Source organism: Melitaea cinxia, chromosome 18 (assembly GCF_905220565.1).
Source record: "Melitaea cinxia chromosome 18, ilMelCinx1.1, whole genome shotgun sequence".
Classification (NCBI taxonomy): Eukaryota; Metazoa; Arthropoda; class Insecta; order Lepidoptera; family Nymphalidae; genus Melitaea; species Melitaea cinxia.
In genome coordinates, this window is record NC_059411.1 from 8,271,015 (window position 1) to 8,297,466 (window position 26,452).

At 30.0% G+C, this 26,452-nt stretch overlaps 2 protein-coding genes across 2 annotated transcripts in view; one reads left to right on the forward strand and one right to left on the reverse strand.

Moving 5' to 3' along the window:
• Nucleotides 1-263: 263 nt before the first annotated feature.
• The window catches only part of LOC123662244 (RNA helicase aquarius), a 110,169-nt gene continuing 83,980 nt past the window's right edge, over nt 264-26,452 (forward strand). The window contains exons 1-6 of the mRNA XM_045597115.1: nt 264-438; nt 1,724-1,824; nt 2,459-2,615; nt 2,915-3,119; nt 3,811-4,003; nt 4,770-4,923. Coding sequence (XP_045453071.1) covers nt 352-438; nt 1,724-1,824; nt 2,459-2,615; nt 2,915-3,119; nt 3,811-4,003; nt 4,770-4,923 — 897 coding nt within the window. The 5' untranslated portion in view covers nt 264-351. The remainder of the gene's footprint in view (nt 439-1,723; nt 1,825-2,458; nt 2,616-2,914; nt 3,120-3,810; nt 4,004-4,769; nt 4,924-26,452) is intronic.
• On the reverse strand, nt 7,459-12,731 carry LOC123662246 (probable G-protein coupled receptor Mth-like 5). The gene is made up of 8 exons (XM_045597117.1): nt 11,128-12,731; nt 10,914-11,049; nt 10,528-10,705; nt 9,610-9,904; nt 9,359-9,437; nt 8,973-9,169; nt 8,629-8,764; nt 7,459-8,283 (listed from the first exon to the last, which is right to left on the reverse strand). The coding sequence occupies exons 1-8, from the start codon at nt 11,315-11,317 to the stop codon at nt 8,025-8,027; spliced, it is 1,470 nt and encodes a 489-aa protein (XP_045453073.1). The 5' UTR covers nt 11,318-12,731; the 3' UTR covers nt 7,459-8,024.

The window sequence follows — 26,452 nt, forward strand, 5'->3', positions numbered from 1 at the left end:
ATACACATAGCTGCACTGAGTTAATAATAAAAATGTATTTACGAATAAATCGAAATTAAATGGACAGAGTGTTAATGTATTAAGGTTTTTAGAATATATTTTATATGTTATATACACAAACGTTTTAAAAAATAAGTTAATAATTTCATACAGTTAAAATTTATAATTAAATATTACTTTTATATATTGGAAATAAAGTTTACAGAAGATTTTAGAACGCAGTTATTAGATTGTCAAACTGACACTGACAATATTTTGTTTGACTCAAAGTCAATTGTTGATAAACGAACATTTCTTGATTTTATGTTTTAGTGTTATTCCTTACGTTTAAGTATTTGGATACTAAATAAAATGAAGGCAGACGTTCAGCCCTCACCCGATAAACCCAAAATACCTCTACCTACCCTCTCTCAAATAAATGCAGATAGAATAACGTTGGTAAGTAATCAAAAGCGAGGTTATGTTTTCGGTGTTTATAAGACTCTTTTATTGTATGTCTTCTTTATAATTATAAAACAATTATAAACAATGTTATTCTAACTTTATATATCTAATTATGAAGCTAAAAAAACCATCTCCTGTTTTAAGTTTATTATTTTTACGTACTCGCTACATTTTGAGGTTGTTACTTATTTCGTCAAATTATGCAAAGTAAATAAAGTCAATAATTAAAATTAAACACATGAATCTAAGAGTTATATATTATATGTACAACATACATATTAAAATACGATAACATTTTAAAGGAAATAAAAGGAATCCAAGAGTTATCCATCATACATACAACACACCTTACTTATTATACATATTTCATGTCCCCCTGTATTTCAAAGATTAGCAATTTTTTTTCTTATGTCTTTTTTATATACAAAAAAATTGCAAGTGTGTTGTATAAAATCATAATGTAAAAGGTAATTCACAATATTGAGGTTACTTCAACTATTTTTTTCTTATCATAGAAGAAATTATAATACCTACTATTTATTTATTAATAATTAAAAGCTTACCACAAAACAATAAAATGTGTACTTTCTCATATATTGTTAAGATTTACTGTTCTAATCAAAATAATAGTAACAAATATGTATAAGATCTGCATATAAATATCTAAAACTTTTTATCTAAATATTTTGGATTGTCTGGAAGAAATGGCTAAAAAGCCATAAGTCCGCCCATTGTACTTCACAGTCTGTAAATGTTTTTTTTAAATGTGTTTATTGTTTAAAAGTCGTTGTGGTGTACAATAAAGCATAAATAAATAAAATAAGTAAATAAAATAAAACTAGCTTTTACCCGCTGCTTCGCTCGCATTGAAGTTTTTCTTTAATAAAAAGTATCTAATACCTCTAAGAATATGTGTACAAAGTTTCATGATGATCAGTTAAGTATTTTTCGCGTGAAAGCTAACAAACAAACTTACATTATCTTTGTAATATTAGTAGGAATTAGGTATATAAAGAACTTAAACCTTCATTCCTATAGCGTAACATTCTAATACAATATTTTTTGAATAAATTAACAAGAAAAATATATACGGATACATACAAAACACCATTAATTTATTAAGTTACACTGTCTTAAAGTTCCTGTAAAATAATCACATAATTGTATCATGTAGGCTTTTATAGCACCGAAGCAGCCCACTGGTCTTATTTACCAAAACAAATCTATGTAACATTCCTCATTGATTTCAAATTCAATATGGTTGTTTCAATGTTCACAGCTCGCAAATCAGTACTGGTCACCGCAAACTAAAGATAATCACTTACCTTACGATGCCGCTATCGTGGAATCTATATACCAAGCTGAGATACTCGGCTCCAAGTAAGTATATATTTTAATTTAGAAGATGATTTCTAGGAAATTCCAGTCTTGGCCTAATTGAATTTAATAAAAAGACTTTCAGGGTCAATGGCCTAATGGATTTAGTGCATTGACCTCATTTATTTTTTAAATTTGCCAGTTTTAAAACTTATCCATTGTTATTGTTCATTGTCTAATTTTTTTATAGGTTTACATTATAAATTTTATGATGATCATGATTTTGTATATTTTTGTTTTATAGTAGAATAAATGAATTTTTTAGTCCGTAATTTTTTTAAATGTAGATAATTAATGTCTATATTTTAAAAAATAATTTTGCTGTTAACACCACTTATTAAACATTTTTTTAATAACTTTTTTAAAACATGGCTTTCTCAATAAAAATAGTGCTCTCTATAAATAAATCCTATAAACGTAACACAATAAAAACTAATATATATGTACTAATACTTTTATTTAAAAAAAATAAAAAAAAATTGTAGAACTATAGATTTTTAATGATTGAATTAGCATTTTAATATGACTTACATTCATTCTTTGAAAGTTACAACTAGATTTCAAATAAAGCCAAAAAAGTGCTATGAGATTACAGATTCATTAAATTTTTAACTTTTCGTTTTGTTATCCTTTGCAGTTTCGCCATACGACGTATTATGATGTTAGAATTTTCTCAGTACCTAGAGAACTACTTGTGGCCTCACTATGAGGCGGAGAAGGCGTCACACGCGCACATGATGTCAATCATCGTCATGATTAATGAAAAGTTTCGTGAAAGAGTGCCAGCGTGGCAGGTTAGAAGAAAAATTCAGTTTTTGCCAGTAGTAGTATAAGTTAAATATATTTTGTATTAATAAAATTTAAAAAATAGAGTAAATCGCTTTTCACATAATTATCATTTTCTATTTTTAGTAAATATAAAATTATAATTATATAAAATATTTGTTATATTTTTTAAACGTTTCAGAGTTTTACTCATTTATTTTCATAAATATTATAATAGTTACATCAAAAATTAATTTTGATTTATAGTATAACTATATACAGTACACCGTTGAACTTGTTAAAATAAACTATTTTTAATTCTCATCAGGCATTTTTAAAGAAACCAGATCATTTTCCTGGATTTTTCGAGCAAGTGTTAAGAGCAAGTATCGTAGAGGAATTCAGTAACATGCGAGAGCAGACTGCACTGTTACTGTTTCTGAATCACTGCTTCGGTAGTATGGAAGTACAACTCTGTCGCGACCAAGTGAAGCGACTTGTATCACTTAGCATGTGGATCAGTTTACAAGAAGGTATGTTATTATTTATTTAGGCATATTTGTTTTTTTTTCATTGTAAAAGCTTAGGGCACTTTGTTAATGGAATATTTGTATCTTTATTTAAATCAACAACATACATATAACAGTCAAATACACTAGAAAAAGGCGGTTGACTTCACAGATTTACCTTAATTTAAGGTTTTACCAACTGACCCCACAACCTTTGTTTTGCCATTTATCTTATTAACCCCCTTAATCGCCCCTCCCCTATAACTTAGGGATATGAAAAGTAGATGTTGGCCGATTCTTGATGTTCTTCCGAAATCCTACTGGGGGTCGTTGAGTGTGAGGCGCTTATATATTTATTTATCTTTTAGCATTTATTAGTTTTTCTACAAAACCTTTAATCTTAAGTCAATAAATTATCATATTTTTTATTTAAAGTAATTTTTGTTTTTTAAAAATTAAATCACCACCAACCTTATATTTTAAAACCTCATATATTTTTTAGGTGATATGTAAAACAGGCAACTATGTATGTAGATTCCTATTAATGTTTAAAAAAAATATTGCATAGGACACAGACAAAAATCGACCATTAATAATCGACCTTTTTTATTTTTAAAACCTGCAAGTAATTGTTAAAAAATCGTAATTAATAGTAAATTTATTGTGATAAGAACAAAGCTTTCAATTGCTTCAATATTTTTGTAACGAATTTTAGGCAGAAGAAATCAAGAGTTCAAAGCCGTGCCAAAATGGCGTAAATACTGGCGGGCGATACAAAAGAAAGATAAACCCGAACAATTAGAGAAATTAAACTGGGAGAGACGTTATTTACAACGTTTAATGATCAAGTTTATTAGAATTTTGGAAAGCATCCCCGAGGAAGGCGATGTTGACTCACATTCAATCAGGTAAGTCTGTGTATTTATTAAAACAAACTCATTTAACCGCGTCCAAATCGGCCTGACAAATATAACGCGTCAAAGAAATTTCTCATTAAGTCTATCTTTTCCGCAGTGTTGAAGATAAATATGTTAAAAAACCCAAATAAAAAAAAAACCTCTAAAAAAAATAAATCTCACAGAAAATCAAACAACTCATATCAAACGTCAATTTACTATACTTTCTTACGACCGGATAAGAATACTGCTTAGTTGGGAAATTATTCATCGAAATTAAATAAACTCCAACCCTCTTCCTATATAGGAAAAAAGATCTTTGCTCAACAGTACATTTGCGGTATTCAGACAACAGTCTAGTGGACAATAGTGGAAATCATAAAATCAATAAGTTACTCTACTCTCCTTTCCACTCACTTCACACCTCCTCCATTTCCTTCCTCTAATCTCAACGTCATACACGGTTGCCGGTTCTTTTTTTTTTTTATATCACTAGGTCCGCAAACAAGCGTACGGCTCACCTGATGGTAAGAGATTACCATAGCTTATAGACGGCTGCAACACCAGAAGCATCGCAAGCGCGTTGCCGACCCAATCCCCAGTCCCTCCCAGGAGCTCTGGTCACCTTACTCACCAACAGGAACACAATGCTACTTGAAAACAGTATTATTTTGCTGTGATCTTCTGTAAGGTCGGGGTACTACCCCAGTCGGGCTGCTCCATAATTTGAGCAGGAAATTCCTGCTGTGCCTCGTTACAATAAAACTTTCATCCTCAGATACTGCGAGCGGTTCCTGGAGCTAATGATAGACCTGGAAGCTCTGCTGCCGACCAGGCGGTTTTTCAACACTGTGATGGATGATTGCCATCTTGTAGTTCGCTGCCATTTATCATCCCTCGCCAGGAGACCGGAGGGTCAGCTGTTCTCACAAGTAAGTGATTTTTTTATATGACTAGGTTAAACTAGCTTACGGCTCATCTGATGGTATGACTAGTAGCCTATGGACGCTTGTGACACCCGTAAACCATACCTCGAACCACCCTAAGCACTCTAGCCACCTTACTTATGACGGGAACAAAACAGACTTGAGAGCAATATTATTTAGCTGTGATTTTTAGTAATTTGTGGTTTATGTGTGTGTGATTGTAAGCTTGAGGTACTTCCCCAGATGGGCTGCTCCAGATTTTGAGCAGGATATATCCTGTTGTGCTAGAGCACAAAATACTAGTATAAAATTGCATATTGACATTCTATGCAAGAATTTAGCATTCTCAAGTCGTTATTGTGCCTAAATTTTGTTACATATCTTGATCTTTATCCAAAGTACCCATTATTACGAACTAAATTGATTTTTATTGATCGATCAGTACAAATATTATAGCAATTTAGGAATTAAAATCAACTTTAGACACACGAGTTTAACCCTTGAGTAATAAAACATTTTTGGAAAATTCGGACAATTTGAAGAAAGAATAGGAAAAAATTCAAAAAGTACTACTTGTAGTTATCAAGTGACAAACTATTCCTACAATTAAGATAAGTATCAATACTATAGGTACTCTTATAAAAAAGAACAAATTTACAAATTCCTACTTTAGTAGTGAATTTGCTATCTACTCCTCCTGTCCTGGTTTAGTACGGTAATAGTGAAAGATAGAGCACGCGAGTCCCGTCATTGTTATTTTCGCGCATGTTAGCTTTTATTTTTTATTAGCAAAGACTACTACAATTATGTATTGTAAAGGGTTATCATATTGTGAATAAAACGCTTTAAAGAGCAAACATTAATTGTTTAGAAATTAAATACGGTGATAAGGATTTCATTGATTTGGCTTTAATTTATGAAGCAGATATATAAATTTATTGATTTTAATTTTTTATCTGAACTTGATAAGTAAATACTCGTTAGGTACAATAAAACACCAATAAAACTACTACATATTCTGAGCGCAGATTTATTTCCATAGTAAAATGTGAGTAAAAATCATAAATATAAAAGTGTATTAGTTTAATAACTTAATACAATAATGGAAAAAAATATACACATACTAATGTATTAGGTTTTAAAATTACATAAATCAAGATTACATTTGTTATTAATACCATTCCTATATTATATTTATTTTAGAGAGATAATGTAAAAAGTAAGTTTTTAAAAAAAGTATGTTGACAGTATTAATTTTACAGTATGTTGTGACAATTTTAAACGTGTAAACGAAACGCCCATGTCTAAATGTCAATAATACACAAAGGCACAATCATAATTATGTACTAATGTTTTTTTAAATACATTTTGCTTTTGAATAAGGTCATTTAATCATAATTTTTCAGTCGATTATGGAATTTATAGTAAAGCTAAATATTAGTGCTAGAGAGCATTATAATAGTTCTATTCTAGCTGCACGAAATAAAGCTTCTTTATACTAATAACACAAATTATATATTTTAGTAAATATCGACGGATGAAATTATTTATAATTAAATACAGCCTTAACGTTTTTGTGTCATTTGATAAATTGATACATCGAATAAATACGTTATTACAAAAAACTATAAAAGGTAAATTATATGCTACTTAATATAAACAATATTCATTGATATCATAAAAATGTATATGTATATTGTGTGTATATATAGTTAAAATAAAACACAATTCACAATTGTGAATTAAAAAATTTTTGATCCAATTAAAAACTAATTAAGTATCTTAAATGAGCACTTGAAATAATTTCAAGATTAAATTCACAAATCTTGTTTAACTGATGAATGAATAAAAAATTGGAAAATCGATTTCTAAAAGTTATACTTTCGTCAAAACCAACCATTTTAACAATTGTGACGATGAAAAATCATATGTCTTACGCTGAGTTGCACGAAATAAAATTAAAATTTAAGGAGAGATTAAACTTAATTTAATCACAAGAATTTCATACAATTATTGCTATTAAATTAATTTAATCACTACTTAAATTTTAATTTCTTTTCGTGCAACTCAGAGTTTAACATGAAAATTTTGAAGCCACAATTTGACTCATTATAATTTAAAGTTTCTAAATATTTTGACTAACGAATGAGTTATAGGCTATATAAAACTTAGATATGATGTTGATTTCTATAGCTATTTCACTTAAAATAGTGTAATATATAATATTGTTATTGACACCAATATTTAAAAATCTCACAATTTTGGTCTACTCTAGTTCATATTAATAGTTGCCTGGAATAAAATAGACTTATAAAATATTAACTTAATAGTAGCAATACATTTGGTACACAAAATGGCTTTGATAGGTATTACTTATAAACTTGAACGCACGTAAGCTACACACTATCAAATAATACCTTAAATGGGATCTTCGTATGTGGTATGTCAAAATACAGATTCATATACATTATATAAAAAATTAATATAGCAAATGGAGAGTCGATTTCCTGCAAAGGCTGTACAACGAAATATCTAAGAAGGTATTCTTACAAACTTTTTAATTCTCGAATTATTTTTATGTCTGTATAAAACCAGTCTAAACATTCATTTATAACACATAATATATTTTTCCTTATTCTATTCCATATTTTCACTTAGAATATTGTAAATAAATTTAGTAAAATATTCGAATAACTAATTCATAAAAATTCGTGTTAAAATGAGACCATTTCAGACCATAAAAAATTCTATATAGAAAAGCATTTGATATTCATTGCAACACTAGCACCGAAATAACTACTATTAAATATTGCTATCCAAAATACTGTTTGTCTTATTCTAAGGCACAATAGCTAGGTTAAGATCACTTTTGTCAAGTAATTTTTTTTAATAAACATTCCGATATTTTATATAAACTTGAACCTTGAGAATTACATTTAAACAGGTTTTCCAAAGGAATTTGTAATATGCATGAGTCATAGAAAATCAATGATTACAAAGTAGAGTTATTTTAATATGCTTGTGACTCTTTTGAGAAATTAGTCTTTCGGTGCTATATAAGATTAATATTATTTTAATAGATTTATGTTTCATTGGGATTATGTTTATTAATAATTACCGCCATTCATATGTGTCATCTCATCTCCCCACTCACCAGTAGGTATTGGCTCTGCGTAGCAACAGCTCTTTCTTAGTAGAAACATGACATGAGATTGTCTTACCACACACACATAGAATATCAATATTGCTTGTAGTAAGTTTACTACAATATACGCATATAACAAACCATCAAAGTTGAGCCACGATAGCAGAAGGAATATCCACGACATTGTCATTATTAGGAATAGTTGCACAAATAAGTTGAAACTGTAAAGAAATAATATATTTTGGATAAGTAATCAAATTGAATGTAATTTTTATTGATAATATAATTGATACAACATGTTTTTTATTTCAAAATATTACTTTCAGACCAGTATGTCTTTGTATATTACTTTTATATTGGAAATTTTGGTTATTCTGTCAATTTTTATATTTATAAAAACTTAATATGCCATGCGTGAGTCACAGAAGCAGATGAATAATCATAAAAATTAATGCAGGATGTTATAAAATGTTTCAGATCAGCCAAATAAGGAACTATTATTGATACCTTAGAAATATAGTAAACATACTTCAATTTTAGTTACTGTTATAAAGTTACAAACTTACCATCCTTTTAGCTTATAATGAATTCTCCCATATATGTTTATCCTTTTAATGACTTTTAAAGTTGTTATGTAGAAAAACAAGTTAAAGAGTATTGTGAAAGCGATAGGTGTGAAAAATACTGCTATTCCTAACCATCCTGAAAAATGTATTAAAATTATTACTTAAATTTTAAGATATTTTTAATCATAATTGATTTATGTCTTAAATAACTTAATCTTGATTATTTCAATAAGAAGCATAACCAACTAATATAATATTAAGACTTACTAACTAAATATATAAAATGTCTTAATTTTGGTTTATTGTATGTATTGTATGAGTATATATTATGTAAATAAATATACCTATTGTTTCTTGTTCAACATCTTCAATATAAATAGTAGTAGAAAGCCGCATCTTCTTGTATGGATCAATGCCAGTATCGAGTAGATAGTGAGCACAGATAGCCATAGCTGCCATTAACACAACACTTGACCAAACTACACTTGAATAATAGCAATATTTCCGAATATCCGTCACTCTCAGAAAAACATTCCTGGACCTAAAGACAAATAGAAAAAAAAAAAAATTATATACAATTTTAGCAGTCATTCCTAGATAAATTTTATAAAATAAGTTTATTAGAACTTTCATTTAAAAATGGTTTGCTATAGTTGTCAAAATCTGCAATTCCGGTAACCCATTCATTAAAAACTCATTTAAATGTGTTATATTTTAGTAATATACTTACTTAAATGTCTTCCATATGTAGAAACCAAAACTGTTAAGCCAGAAAAATGCGCCCAGTAGACTCATGTACAATATTACATCTGAAATTAATCAATTTGCTTATAAAAGTTAGGAAAATATAGTATTCAATAAACAAATATTAGGAATAAAATTATAATTAATTTTAAAACAAATTCCCATTAAAAATTACTCAATATCAATTGCAAACTTAAATTTAAAACTATATTTCAAATGTATGTTAAAAATTCTTACCTGTTACCATAAAACTTATGTGATTACTGAACTCAGTAAATATTCTGACTAAATCAGCCGCCTGACTTACTATCAAACAGATGTTAATGCTTGTTATAATATTGCCCGCTAAATCTCTTAACGTCGGCAACACAAAGTATATGATAGCAACAATAAGAAACAGTACCATTGCAATTGCATGGAATAGAGGATTTATTACTTTCTTCATAAGAAAACTTGTCTCTTTCCAATTTTTAACTTCCGGAACACATACTAAAGCATATAGACCAGTCATGTTTGTACTTGTCATTAAGGTCTGAAAATCGGCAAAGAATTTTATACAACATTTTGTTTAAATTTTTGTAATTATTTCTTTAAATTTATTGTCTAGTACTATAGTAAATTCCAAATCTATTTATTTATATGGATTTTAGGCTATATCTTAGAGCCTTTGATTTGAAAGTATGGTCAAAATTAACTAAAATATGTATATGTATCTTTTGGGTCCTTGTAGTTAATAATTTCATAACATATAATTTTATTTAACTTTTTTTAAAATTTATTACCAAATAATACAATACTGTACTTATTTATTATAAATAACATTAAAAAACCACACAGGTTTATGACAATGCTATTTATTAATAACCAATAAACCAAAAAATATAAAATATTCACATATTTACCCACCCTCCTATTAGAAGTAAAGCTAACAAACAGGTATTTGATTAAGTTTTATAAGAATAAATAAAGATTCAATCTAAAAAATCTATAAAAAAATATATTGGAGATCAAGATCAATTTAGTTCTATTTTAATTATGATTTCATTGTGAGAAAAAAAACACAAAGTATCAGTGTACCTTTAGAATCCCACCCATTAATTAACACATAAATAGTAATTTCTCATCGCTTGTAAATAAAAATAAATTTAGACAAACCTTGTCCAAACAATATTTATCTTGTTTATGTATGTATGATGTTGGCTCCCTCTCTGGTATTGTGATAACGTCATGAATGCTATACATGTTATTTAATTGAGGATCATCTTTGATGTAATCGGAACTGTGTTGGTGGTGAATCAAATGCTGAAGATGGCCGTCGGATAAAAGATTCAGTCTAAAAGTTTTTTTGTTAGGTTACGTTTACAATTACCTACATAACCTATTTATTGTAATGATAATTACAAAATAAGAACATAAGACAGTACTTTTTAAAGTTATTGAAAGTCTTCAATTCAAAATAAATGAATGAATAGTTTTAAAATATGGCATGAAATATTATTGACATATATTATATATACTTTTAATTGTTTGTGAATACTTACTCGTCCTCGGAATTTCCTAAATCGAAAATAGGCCTTTGTTGAGTCGTTGAACAATTTGGCACTCCATTCACATAACGAAAATACTTAACAGAAGTTATTGTACCGTCTTCCGTTTTAAAAACTGGTTTCCATACGCCTATGAAAAAAATTGTTTTTGGGAAAATTAGAATTATCTTTCATATATTTGTAGTTTTGTGACTGGTAAAATACATACTTTGATTGTATTGTTCGGCCAGTCTACACACCGAGTCGACCATGAGCTCGTTAGGTTCGCAACATTTGTTTATTTTCACCGCATTCTGCTGTTCCGATAAATCATTCAGATCAACATCGCTTATTTCAGCTTTGACTATACACAAATACACTAACACGACCGATGTTTTAAATAAAAGATGCATGTTCATTTTTAATTGATTTTACTTTCATCACATTTAAATAAATGTTAAAGTTGTTACAAGGCACTGCGTTCGCAGCACTTATCAATGATTCTCGATTACAGCGTGATATAACGTTTAAAGTTTACCATGATATGTCTTTTATTTACTTGTTTGTTTTTTTTTTTTCTTCTTTAATACATTTAAGTTTATAACTTCGTAAAAATATAAAATACTGCTATAGGCTTTCTAAAGGCACAATTATTTCGTTTCGATAAATGTCAGTAAAATGACAGTTAGCGGTTGACAGTTTCAAATGTCTTAAGTTGCTGTTCACTTGGCAAGGGCTGCAATTTAAACAGCGTAAATATTTTTTTATTTAAATTTGTGCACTTTTTTTAATTTAATGATTTATATCGTAACTAGAATTATTGTGAATAAAAATAAATAAAACAAAGAAAAATGGAATATTCTATAATAACTAGACCGTAGTTGATATTCATAACATGCAATTACATATTTATACGAACTTAAGTACTAATTTACGTGATAAGAAATATCTTAGTATTTACATTTATGTAAATGCTGATATACATATTTTATTAAAAGTATCGACGCCGATATTGAGCGCTCGGCGACTGATTGAGGATCGCTTTGCGAATCGTGCAGAGGGCACAAACATTTTAGTTGGCGATTCTCGTACGATGCACACCAATACGATTTTACTTTATTTTATGTGTAAGATGAAAATAATTTGTTAAATATTTAAATGAAAATAAGAAAATAAAAATAGTTTTAGTCACTTTATATAAGTACCAAAGGCTTACTATCTCTGAAGCAACGGGAAAAGAATGAACTGTACGACAATATGATTACCTCTCCACTGTTTCTCACCTCTGTCACCAAAGAGAACTATATTTTTTTTTGCGCAGGTTTAAGGCTCAGCTCTCAATATCCATGCCGATAACCATAATATTTTATTTAAAAGTTATTAATTACTATACAATTACATTCAGTGTGTAATTTTTTTTTACATGGCACATAAAAACATTTCTATTTTTAAAGCAAAATAATTATACAAAAAAAAAATGTTAAACAAAAAAAAGGACTTCTGGTAATTAATGCAATTTCGAATGTTTAAAACATTTTGCATCTAAACAAATCAAATTTATACAACAATTATGTCATTCTTAAAAACTTTTTTGTTTTACATTTAAGAGTTTTTACTTAGTGTTTGCTAAATACACTAAACATGATACTTTTTTGTGAGATTCAGATATTTTGTAGATCTTACAATAGGAATATCATATTTTTAAAGCTCATCTTAACTTGTTTTTATAACATCAGTTATTTACTACTATACTATTTAAGAATTATTTAACAATATTCTATACCGAGTATTGCACTGATCCAATTCATACCAGAATAATACAATAAAATTTTAACAAAATTTTTAGATTTTTTTCTTTTAATTAAGCCTGACCTCAACCGTGTCATCGGCCAGTATTTGCTGATCGTCACTGTCGTCGTGAGGACTTAGTTTCTCGGCCCACGGGCGCGTTATTGGCAAACAACAACCTTCACGGGCCAGCCCTTTAATAGCGCGCCTTCTAAACACAACTAATATCAAAAATATTACCACTCCTTGAAGACAGTTAAATGTATCCATTATTTTCCTGAAATAAAAAAAATATAAATTAACAAATAAAAAAAGTTGTAGCCCTAAAACTTGAGAACACGGTCACACTTACAAACCAACAGCGTTTTTTTAATAACAAATTTATTATTTTTAAGAAATTTATTTTTGATGTTGGGACGGTGCAAAGTATTCTATCGGATCCCTTATCAGAATCTGCTAGAATGATTTTTGATCTTTATAAATTATCCCTTGTTGATTAATGTAACTAGATTTTAGTAATTGAGGTATTTTTGTTTAAGTTTTTTGTGCGTGTTGCGATTATTTTGTAAAAGCTACAATGGGACTGGCGTGTCCATGTAGGACAGAAGTCTCTAAAATTAAAAAAAAATTTACTATGATTTATATTTTACTCTAAGAGTCATAGATGTTTAAAAAAATGTTAACAATCTGGCAAGTATATAACGTCTTGTGTTTTAAAACATTCCCTTTCGTCTCTGAAAGTGAAATAATTTATTGTGAACGAAATTAAAATTAGATAAATGCATTTTTATAAATTACCAAATAATGTGTTCACCGCCATGTGCGAAGCTGACGATTTCAAATATCCACGATATTCCCATTACGAGAAACAGCTTGAGGGAGACTAGGAACCTGAAAATTAATATATTTTTTTTATACGTTTGCCTCTTGTAGTGCAAATAATTCCGTTTTTTTTTTATTTATTTAATAATATTCAGTATAAGTTTTAATGTGAATAAGTAAAAATATTATAGATTAGACTAGGATATTACAAAAATGAAAATAAATTGAAATAAATAATAAAGGAAAAAAAAAATAATAGAGGCTAAATCCTATGAATGTTGTTTGAATTTTTAACGTAAAAAAATACGAACTGAAATTTGTCACTAAAAATACATAGTATATGAATTCATGACAAAAAATATACAAAATGACATGAAGTTTTTGCTAGTCATAACTTGCTAACAATTTTTTTAGTTCACAAAGTTACTAATACTTGTCTTTTGTCTAAAGGTTGTCTGGAAGAGATCGCTACTAAGCGATAAGACCGCCTTCGTACATTACTATCTCTATGTGTAAATAACTGTTTTGTGTAATTTTTTTTTTTCAAGTGGTGTGCAATAAAGTTTATTCTATTCTATTATTCTAATACTTTGATATCCGATGTGATATCTATATTATAAATCTTATCACGGTTGATAATACATCCTTCAGTGACAATCACAATAATATTATTTCATAATTTTCTGATCGTTTGCACAAGCGTCCAAGTGTCTATTCTATTAATAACTAATCTTAATCTTATCATATATATAACACCTATAGATATTCTCGATTCTTAGTTTTCGTTAAATAAACAGCTGGTCTATCAATATTAGGGCCTGTTTCACCAGTTGGGGATAACGCTATTTGTTGGATGCCCTTAATGTATAAAAAACTGAAGTTTGTAAATGCTTGCTCTCAGTTTTTGTACGTGTTGTTTTAAATCTTTATAATAACCAAGTACACAATATTTAATAACCAAGGAATATTTTTTTTTGCTAACAAATAACAATAATTTTAGATTTGAATACCATGTGTATTATCAGTCTATAATGTAGGCTGTATAATAACACGATACGACACTACTATTTGTCACTGTCTGACTTAAATAGAAATTCAAAATTATTCATGACTAAAGAATCGACGAAAAAGGTTTTTGTTGTTTTTTTGCCCATTGCTTTTTTTGTATCCGGCAGTTGTATGTCTATTGTTTGTTCGGTTTCCCGTGCAGTTAAAAAAGATTTAAAAAAATTAAAAATATTCCATGGTCAAAAAGACCGTCTCTTACATTTTGTTGTTTTTTTTTTTTTTGCTAGATATCTCTTTCTCTAAGGAAGACTGAATTTTTGTGGAATAGCTTTGTTTTTTGTATCCATGAATATGGATAAAGACATTCGTTTTTTTTTCTTAAAAAATAATTTGTTACACTTTACAAACTCAAATGCCTAATCCATGAAATATTTTTTCTTATTTTTGTTATAATTTGACATAGCATATATTCGTAGTACCTACCTATTAAAATGTTAGTAGTAAAATAACATCTATGATATCACTTACTTATGCTTAAGGTTATTTAACTTGTTGACTTCGTACTTCCTAGTATGTCTCCACAAATTAATCGATGATAAAAAGAAGAGAGTCACATTCGCAGCAACTAAAACAGCGATTGGTCCGTAGAAGAATATCCATGTTTCTGTACGACCTAAAATTAAAAGAATAAAAGAAACACTAATTAAATAAATTAATAAATAAATTAGTACTTAGTGCGTGCAAAATATATTACGTGTAGGATTATTAGATGTCGCTAATTTTTTTTTACACTAGCTAGCCCGGACAGACTTCGTTCTGTCAAAAGTTAAAAGTATTTTTTTTTTTTTTGTATTAAAAACTTCTGTGGGCCTTAAGGAACATAAAAATAAATAAATTAGCTGAATTGGTCAAGCCGTTCTCGAGTGCGCTTAGCAACATTCATTTTTATTTGTATAGAAGACTAGCTTGCCCGGACAGACTTCGTTCTTTCAAAAGTTAATAGTATTTTTTTTTGTATTAAAACCTTCCAGGTGCCTTATGGAACATACAAAAAATAAATTAGACGATTTGGTCGAGCCATTTTCGAGTTATGCGCTTAGCAACATTCATTTATCTATAATATATATAAAAGCGAAAGGTCACTCATTCATCACGAAATCTCCGAAACTATAACACCTACAAACTTGAAATTTGACAGGTAGGCTCCTTATAGGGCGTAGACATCCGCTAAGAACGGATTTTACGAAATTCGACCCCTGAGGGGGTAAAATGGGGGTTGGAAGTTTGTGTGAAAGTCCCATGTTTTTGAAGTAAGAGACTTGAAATTTAAGACGTATGCTCTATAGATGATGAGAAGGTGTCCAAATAATGTATCTTTAGAAATCAACTCCCTTTAGGGGTTAAAACGGTGAACGGTAGGTTGACTCACTCATCACGAAATCTCCGAAACTATAACACCTACAAACTTGAAATTTAACAGGAAGGCTCCTTATAGAGCGTAGACATCCGTTAAGAACGGATTTTACGAAATTCGACCCCTAAGGGGGTAAAATGGGGGTTGGAAGTTTGTGTGAAAGTCCCATGTTTTTGAAGTAAGAGACTTGAAATTTAAAATGTATGCCTTATAGATGATGAGAAGGTGTCCAAATAATGTGTCTTTAAAAATCAACTCCCTTTTGGGGTTGAAACGGGGGATGGAGGTTTTACTCACTCATCACGAAATCACCGAAACTATAACACCTACAAACTTGAAATTTGGCAGATAGGCTTCTTATAGGGCGTAGACATTTGTTAAGAACGGGTTTTACGAAATTCTACCCCTAAGGGGGTAAAACGGGGGTTGGAAGTTTGTATGAAAGTCCTATGTTTTTGAAGTAAGAGACTAGAAATTTAAAATGTACGCTCTTTAGATGGTGAGAAGGTGTCCAAATAATGTATCTTTAGAAAGCAACTCTTTTTTGGGGTTAAAACGGGGGATGGTAGATTGACTCACTCATCACGAAATCTCCTGAACTATAACAGCTACAAACTTAAAATTTGGCAGGTAGGTTCCTTATAGGATGATTGAATTGATTTTGATGATTTTACGAAAATCGTTTCCTAAGCGGATAAAACGGGGGTCGGAAGTTTGTATGAAAGTCTTATGTTTTTGAAGTAAGAGACTTGAAATTTAAAATATATGCTCTTTAGATGGTGAGGAGGTGTCCAAATAATGCATCGTAATTTATATAAATAAAAGAGAAAGGTCACTAACTGACTCATCACGAGAATTCAAAAACCGCTGGATGGTTTATCCGTCCAGGTTGGACAAAGACAAAATTTGGTAGGGAGGTAGATTATAGTTAGCAGACGTCCGCTAAGAACGGATTTTACGATATTCCACCGCTAAGGGGGTTTAATTGGGGTTGATAGTTTGTATGAAACATATACAGCCTGAAAATAAAACTAAAAATGTGGTGTATAGAGAGATTTTATAAAAATAACTATTAAATTATAATAAATTGTACCTTTTAAAAAGTTACTCAGTTTGATAAGCATTTAAAGTGACTGAAATAAAAAAAAATTGCTTTAAACATCTTAATAGTAATGCATAGCTTCATAACCACGCGGACGTAGTCGCGGGCAATAGTTAGTGTATTATAAAACAAAGTCCCCAAAAGTGTATGTGATCGATTCGCTCAAAATCTACTGAACGGATTTTCATGCGGTTTCACCATTGGACAGAGGGCTCCACCATTGGCAAGAGGAAGGTTTACGGAACGGCTAAGCCGATTTTGATGAGAGTTTGACTGGAAGTTTGCCGGGAAAACTTTGTGACAAACTGATTTCAACGCGGGCGAAGCCGCGGGCACAGCTAGTATTTATATAAAGGACTAGCTGTGCCCGCGACTTCGTCCGCAAGAAATTAATTTTTTTTTGTTCAGTGTAAAATAAAAGTAGCCTAAGGTACTCCTTATTACATCAGCTATCTGCTAGTGAAAGTCCTGTCAAAATCGGTCAAGCCATTTTGGAGATTAGCTGGAAATAAACAAACAGGCAGACAGACAGACAAAAATTGTAAAAAAAATGCTATTTTGGTATATGTACCGTGTATACATCCATATGCATTTAGTTAAAAGCGGTTATTTTAATATTACAAACAGACACTCCAATTTTATTTATTTTTATTGTATGTATAGATATAGATATCGCACAATAACTCGAAACGTCAATAGGTAGTATTTGTGATATTTTATTAATAATATATAATATTTTGTAATAAATGATTCATTCAATTAAGTGTTATTGAGTTTGTAGAATAGGTGGGTGACGGAACTATTCAGATTGTTTTCAAATTTAAAATATCAATTAATAAAAATAAAAGGAAAAAACTCAAAACTTAAGACGTTACGTAAAATATTAAACGATATAAGCATGGCAGCATACAATTAAAAAAGCTGTTTGTTTTGGTTACAAACTGTAAAATCAATACATATAATAAAAATGTAACAGATCGTTGTCTGTCCATCGAAGAAATATGAGAGGAAAAAAATATTTTTGCACCTTTATCAACGCAAATAGCTCCAAAAAAATGATTGTTAGGAATTTTGCTGTTTGTCTGTGCGGTTGTGCACGCTAATTTTATATTGTGGTAAGCTTAACTTAACTTTTAGTGTTTGTTTCATGTCAATCAACAACTTATGCCTATTTAAATAATCACGTTGAATATGTAAATATCTAAACGACGGTGTCCAAAGTCACTATTTCACGCGGATGAAGTCGTGGGCACAGCTAGTTTCAAATATGTTGTGTTCCAAATTGAACGGTTCGTAAGCAAAACGTGCCGTTTTTAATATAAAACTGGGTCGTAATATATAAAGGGTAAAGATTTCTTTGAATAGCAGTCAATTAAAATGGAATAGTATCAAACTACAAAACAAAGTAAGTCAACACAAACGATCACACAAAAATACCAATTTTAAAAGATTTGGTCCTAAGTAACTATTTGTATATAAATATTTAAATTACCATTGAACCAGCAACTGCTGTCTCCGATGCCAGGCTTGTAATGATTTCCCTCCGCGAAGTTAGTGATGAGAGCCACGATCAGGAAGAATATTGTGAAACCCCACCCGTAGCAGTTGTACATGAAGTATTGTTTCTTCTCAGTCTTTTTTAGGTAACTCGCATCTCTGAAAACGTAATAATATAACTACATATAAAAACTGTTAGTTGGTTACGTAAAAACAAAAGATTTTTTAAGGATTTTTTTTTACTTGATTGTAATAATGATAAAATCAAAAAGATATAAGATATTTAGTTTCAAGTTTAACAATTAAGCAGTAGTAGCGATCTTAACTCAATCTTAACAAAATAAGATAGATAAAAGAACATTAACCGAATATACGTTGTATACATTGCTGTTTGCGTATTGCGGTTTTACGTACATGACTTCAAAAAGTAATATTCTAGATTTACAGCTTAATTCATACCAGGTTTTATATAAAGGAGTTTAATATTAATATATATGTTTACGTAAAAAGCAACAAATATCAATTCATCACTAACTGCTTAAACGAAAGTGAATACAAACAGGAACTAGTATAATATACTATTGCTATTATATGATTATATCGTACAATTATTTTGTACTTACTTAACAGTTCTATACATATTAATGCTAATCACGTTCATCCAGAAGAAGGTAGCCATCATCCAGAAGTAAACTAGAAAACCTAAGAAAAATAATACATATTATACCAAAATACTGTGAAAAAACTTAGGTAGGTAATAAGTTTATTTTTTAGCTGATCGACCTGACCTCTATCCTATCTCTAAATCTACGTGTCTAAACACTGATTGCGACCACTCTTATTGTTACTTGTTAAATGATACAAAAGTACTGATACTAGAAATTATTCCTTGAATGCCTATTAGATATATTTTTCTTAAATTTTAAATAATTATAAGTTACGCTGGCAATTTACCTGTTATAGTGCATATTTCTCCTCTAAACCCGGGACTAAGCTGCAAGACTCCCAGTGATAAGAAACCAAATGCCATACTGACGCACATACACATGTAACAAAGGCCTTGAAGATCTCTGGAATATGAAATATATTTTTTTAAACCATTTTGTGCATAGTTCAACTCTTTCGTGTGCGAATCCAGTCTGTGTTAAGCTTATATAAATACAATGACTATGAAATAATTATTTTGTAATAATATGCAAATAAATGGTAAAATGTAGAAGTTTCCATGTTTCAAATTTCTATTGATGAATCGGTAATCTTAATTCTCAATATTTTCTTAATTACATTCGAAAGTTTATTCTTATTACGTACTCTAAATAAAATGGTATACAATATAGACACATGTATGAAATAGTCTTTTAATGACAAGATATGTCACTGACATTTTTATCAATGACATAAGAATAATAAATTATATAAATTTACTTCTCACGACATAGATAAATTACAACATATAGATAAAGTCATGTTTACCTCATTTGCGGTAGATACATGTAAACCGCGAATGTGGTGAGGAGGAATAACACTGAAACGAGCGTCAGGACGCCGCCCGTCTCAATGTCGCCACCATTCGACTTGATCTCTTCGAAACACACTACGGCCACTGGTATAGTACCGAGACTCTGATCGGTCGCGTTTTTGTACATTTGGCCGAGGCAATACCTGGGAATTAGAGTAAAGCTATAGTTTACTAGCTGACCCGGCAAACTACCACTAAATTTTTGTTTCGCTTCAGCCTGTAATATCCCACTACTGGGCATAGGCCTTTTTCCCCATCTAGGAGACGGATCAGTGCTTAATCCACGCTGCTCCAATGCGGGTTGGCGAATATATTCCCTGCTATGAGTAACGATCGCTATCAGGTGTACATGATAACAACCGGGACCGACGGCTTAACGTGCTCTCCGAGACACGGTGGGGAGACCCACAAGTACTGCACAAACAACCAAACCACGGCAAACACCTGTATGGCCAATACAAATGTTTTTCATGTGCGGGGATCGAACCCGCAACCGCCAGCGCTACGCCATTTTTGAAGTGAACTTGTGGAGGCCTATGTCCAGTAGTGGACTGCGAAAGGCTGCTGTGATTGATTGATTGATTGTTAAATAATGTTTAATGCAGTAGTTTCTGGTGAAACAATAACAAACATCTATCTCTCCCTTCATTCTTACAAACGTTTGTGTTTAAAATCCAAGAAATTATACGAGAAGAATTTTGAATAAATTAAAAATACTAATAATGTGTACGTACAGATCGGGGTTCTCCACAAAGACGTAGCTAGGTGAATCCTGCGTAGATACTTTGAAGCCATTCAGGATAACGTCTTTGAGTAGCATGTGACCGAGCGAGCAGTTCATGTTGATCCTCTGGAGGGAATTTCCACAATACCCTCTCGGTCGTATGATTTCATTGTCGACGCAACACGGGTTAGTCGAAAAGCAAATCCCGATTAGAGATAGGATTAAAATGATCACTTCCTGAAAATAGAATTCGTCAAAGGCTTGTTAGAGCAGTGTTTGTAAATGTAGTTTAGTATTTATTTTTAACTAGATTCTGCAAAATCTCAATGATATAGCGGTCTCATAGGGAATACGGTACAGTTTGTGTTATTTTAGTCTCTTTGGCAGTGAGCCCTAAGGGTTAACTCGTCAGACAAATAAGTAATATCGTTTTGCATTTAATCGGTCTTTAATGTTTAGCTATTTCTTATGTATACGCGTACCTGTCCACAGGAAAATTGAAATAAAACTATATGCTTTAGTGCGTTTAGATTGAACACCCAACTTTCTCAACTTTCTTAACTACAGGGTTTAATATGCGTACATAACGTGTATAACAAATGTTTTAAGCGATACTTATATTAAAATATTACTGAAAATCAACTATTTTAATCATTTACTATCAGTGCTCGAGTATCGTACTACAGATACAGGCGTACAACTAATGGCCTGTTGCGTCAGTATCATTCACCGCAGAATCCGGTCGCAAGTACACCGAGTTTATTGAACTGCATTTATTTTTAAACTCATTAACTAATTTGAGATTATTTCTGCATTTTTTATTTTATTTATTATTTAACGAGTTTTTATAACTAGTGTAGTTACTAAAAATAGACAACGTTTTTGTGTAAATTTAATCAAGGCTATATTATAAATATGCATTATCTCTGTATCTATAATTATCATAAACCATAATAATAGTCCGTTGTATATTTCATTATTTTTTTCACTCAGTTATTACTGTTAAATGTAGGCTCTCGTACGATTTTACCATATACAAATATGTACTTACAAGTTTTTTATTTGACTGAAAAATAGGATATCTTTTCTAAAATTAAATCGATATAGATGCAAACGAATAAAAATGAGTACCTATGAAATAATGAGCAGTGTGTGAAAATAATTTTATAATAATGATATTATAAGAATCCAATATAGTATCTAGTTACTAATTTTAAACATACCTATAATATGTATTCAATCGTAATCGTCTATTTGCGATAAAACAAAATATTATAAATTCATGAAAAAAAAAATTAAATTAAACTGTTGTCTTGTTGTCTATTATTAGATATCAGGGCTCATTTCCTCCTTCTAGGTTTGATTACTTCATTAGGGCATCATATTATATAAATATTTAATTTAATCTAATTGGAATAAACATTAAAAATTGAATTGTGTGGTTTTATGAAATCACGATGCAAGTTACATAAAAACACAGTACATAAAAACAGAGTAAGTGAGAATATAAATGCTACACGGTGAGCTGATGCGAACTATGGGCACCGGCATATTGGCCATGGCTGCTCTGAGTGCTCTGCCTTTCACTTTATCTCTACTCCGCAGCCAGCTGTAATGCGATATGCGACATGCGATAGATGAACAAAAAAATTGGGGTAATAAAATAAAAGTTTCATTTAAAAATCGCCAACTATTAAATGCATAAAGAGTGCTTAAGTTTTCTGAACCTTTATAATGGTTTACGCAGGGTTCCTAATTTTCCTCTCGCAAGAATTTTGGTACCTAGTCAAAAAGATGACAGATTACAAATGTAAACTTTTCTATTTACTTCATTTATTTTTAAATTTTTACTAGTAAATTTTATATACTAGTTGGCGTATAGTGGAACTAGTTATAGTTTGGTACGTAATAATAGATAACAAAAATTATGAAAAAATATTTATCGCTAGTTGTAACATTACATTTTTCTAGCAATCAGCGGATATGACGATTAATAAAGTACTACAAGTAAAAATAAGTTCAATACTAGATATATTTATATAGTAGTTATATAATATGATGTATTTTTTGTACATGTTACCTTTATGATTTTTTTAAATAATATTGTTAATATCCTCCACATGGTTCCCCCCACAACACTATAATAGAAAGAAAGAAAGAAAGAAAAAAAAACGTTAATTTTATAACGTTATATTTTGTTAAAAGTATTACTAAAAGAAAGCAACAGAGCAATTAGAGACCTACGCTCGTTGCCGTTAAACTGGAGGACTGTTTAGTACGGGCCGTAAGAAAAATGTATGAGAATGAAGTTACCATAATTCCTATAGATATTTTGAGATGACAAACTACCATTACCGTACTTTTTTTACCGGCCGATTTTAATCGGTTGCCTGTATTATCATTATTAGCAACGGGGATTAGTGAAACACAAGCTTAGTGAAGGCCTTTTTGCTGAAAAGTATTTTATCCAAAATAAAATAAAATGTGTTGCATCTAATTGAATACGGCGCTGTTCTTCCGTGAAGCCGTTCTTTTAAATTTTAAACTATGACAGCTATAATAATTTCAATATATACCTACTAGGTTTGAAATTTGTTAGGTGGTAGGTTAACTGGTTGTTGGTGGTAGTTGCACTTCAAATAAACTTAAAAATGAAATTAAATCTAATTTATACACATATAATTATACCCGTAATTATTATTTAATAGATTCTAAACGAACTTATAAAATAGCCTAAATGATTAAAATTTAGGTTACGTCCAGTTTAATTCATGTATCTTATCTAAGTTAACTTGTTTATAATTATGCTGAATTCGTCTTTAAATATTTCTCAGACTCCACGCCTATTGGCATTAAAAATTACAAAATATTTGACTATAAATTCCTAGGAGTTCAGCAATAACCATAATCGTCACTGTTTCTGAGATCTAATTGATCCTAATTATTAATCTAAATTCTTATCACAAATTAACACAGGTAAAACTTGGAGTCACACTTATTGGAACAAGAAACCTACATTAGAATCGTTTTAAATGAAAAGGTTAATCGAAATTATTATTAGGCTTTATTAGGTCACCAAGACCAAGGATGTACCTACTGAGAAAATGGGTCAGCACTTAAGCAGACGTCGATATGATATATATATGATACATGGAGGGTAATTTTGTTTTGTTCTTAGATGAAGGTCGATTCCTGCGTAGGTAGCGGTTCGTAACAGCGGTGTCTAGGTAACGTCTCACGGTAAATCCCTTTTGATTTTCTTTTCATCGTTATAATTTTTTAATTACAACAATAATAATACTAATATAAGAAATTATATTACTACCATATATACCATATTATAATTAAATTGAATTTTTTCATGTCAAATGTAATTTGCAGGTTATGTTTTATTATTTTGTGCGGTGATAAGTACCTTTTTAAAAATATTACGTTTCTTATCACGGAACTATTCAAAGAATACTAATTTTCCTTAATCAAAGTTCAATAAATAAATAAAAACGAATTATTACAGATCAAGATTTAAAAATTAAAAAAATAACAATATTAGAGACTAATTTGTAACAAATAATAATTCTTTACAACAATAAATAAATAATAATAATACGAGGAAAGATATTGCATTTTTTTTGTAATCGATAAACTAAGGAGATTATTTACCTAATTCTTGCGCATTGTGTATGGAACAGAAAAAAAATATTAATAAGGTTGAAAACGTGCGAGTTTTCTTATTTAATATATAATTATTTTTATTAACAATAATTAGGTATTTTTGAATAAATAATAATAAAATAATAACTTAATGCTTAACACTTAAAAGTAGTCATTACAAATGTAAAGATAATAAAAGATAACAGCTACTACAGAGATATGGTATTTACCGCAAATTGTGAATCGAATTTGTTTGTTTACGCAATACGATTCTTCGAATTGTCTAGTTTGTTTGTCAACGAAGAGGTTAACATACGTCATAGACATATTATTTCGTGACTAATCCTAATATTGATTAATGATTTCGTATGTATTGTTCAATTCCCATGTTTGTGTTTAATGAATGATTAAATGCTACTGAGTTCCCAATAAGAATTATTTCCTTCTTACTATTATTTTATTGTAATTTCCGTTATTCAATCAAATGTGATAAGTTCTTATGTTTTTTAACCCTTTACATCTCTTACCATATTTTAAAATTCAGCTGCAGTCTTGTTTAACTGGATTTACATATAAAACATCAAACTACTTTTCAACCGCTCTGGTATAGTGGTGCTAGTGGTCGCCTTAAACACCGACAGTTTGCGGGTTCGATTCCCGCTCGGGATTGATATTTGATTTGTATAAATATTTCTTTCCGGTTTGGATGTCGGTCCTTGTGGGCCTCCCCACCGTGCCTCGGAAAGCACGTTAAGCCATTGGTCCCGGTAGGGAATGGAACATTGTATAGGCTGCATGCGTAAACTTCTTTTCTTTTTGTTTTTTCGTTCCATTTAAAATAAAAAACTGATTTGAATTGTCAGATTCACTTTTATATTCCGCTTTTGATAGGGTTAAAATTCTTCTTCTTTTTCTTTTATTTTTGGCTTACGATCGCCATTCTGCCAGTGTCAATTATAAATTATTATAAAAATAAAAAACGTACTTAAAATTTTAATTTTGAATTATTTTGTTATCCGGAAAATACATAAATAAGGTGGAAAAAACATAAAAAATGCACATATTTGTGGTGTTAGAAGGGTTAAAGTTGATGATGATTACTAATTGACAGAATGACAAAACTAATTATAATTTTAAATATTCGATGTAAATCACAGTTGACATGTTTTTTTTTTCAACGGAGCCATTATTGATAAGAAGGCTATCAACGTGTCACGTTCTGTAGAAAGAATCATCTTATTTTCGCTAACAAGATGTACATAACAATATATATTTTCATACATTTATTAGTTTACAGCAAAATTTAATTTTAAATAAGGTACACAACAGGTCCTTTGTTAATTATTATTTTAGTCACGAATTTAATTTCTGCTCAAAAGTTATATGAGCTGGGACAAAATTAATGGCTTTAATATTATATTTTATTAAGAAAGAATACATATTAAACGTCTCACGCTTGCTAAGAGTATATTTTCAAAATTGATTTTTGTGTTTGATGTTACACACACACGGATAATTCTAAATGCAATAAGGAACGTTTATTTTTGTGTTAGATGTAATCGTGTACCGTTAAATTTTCTTAGTTTGTTTTCTATTGCTCAAAATCTTTGTTTGTCTGTGTATAATGTATCAACACATAATCAAGTAACACGTATACACATAGGAATATGTGCAATCCGTCCAATTTTTGGAAGGTAAATTGTTTACTTGGTTGTTACACATGGCCTACCACAGTAGACCGCTGCGTCAGCATGCTTGTTGCATATACATTACATTGCACACGGTACCTACGATCCACATAAACTCCACGTTGAACAAGCTCAGCAATTGCATGCAATTGCAAGCAAGCATTGACGTCGATGGAAGTTTTCCTTCGAAGTCTGAAACGTGGAAGTGTCACTTTTGATACAACCTTCGACCAATTGTCATTACTGTAATTTAGTCATAATTTCTTTCATTTTTTGTAATACAGTAGCGATCTACTGTGGTAGGCCATGTGTAACATTACGAATATGTTTAATATTATTTG

Coding starts and splice junctions, on each gene's coding strand:
- LOC123662246 (XM_045597117.1), bottom strand. CDS start 11,317: ATGAACATGCATCTTTTATTTAAAACATCGGTCGTGTTAGTGTATTTG. Junction 9,170..9,358: donor TACATATGGAAGACATTTAA/GTAAGTATATTA, acceptor ATTTGTCTTTAG/GTCCAGGAATGTTTTTCTGA. Junction 8,284..8,628: donor CATTATAAGCTAAAAGGATG/GTAAGTTTGTAA, acceptor ATTTCTTTACAG/TTTCAACTTATTTGTGCAAC.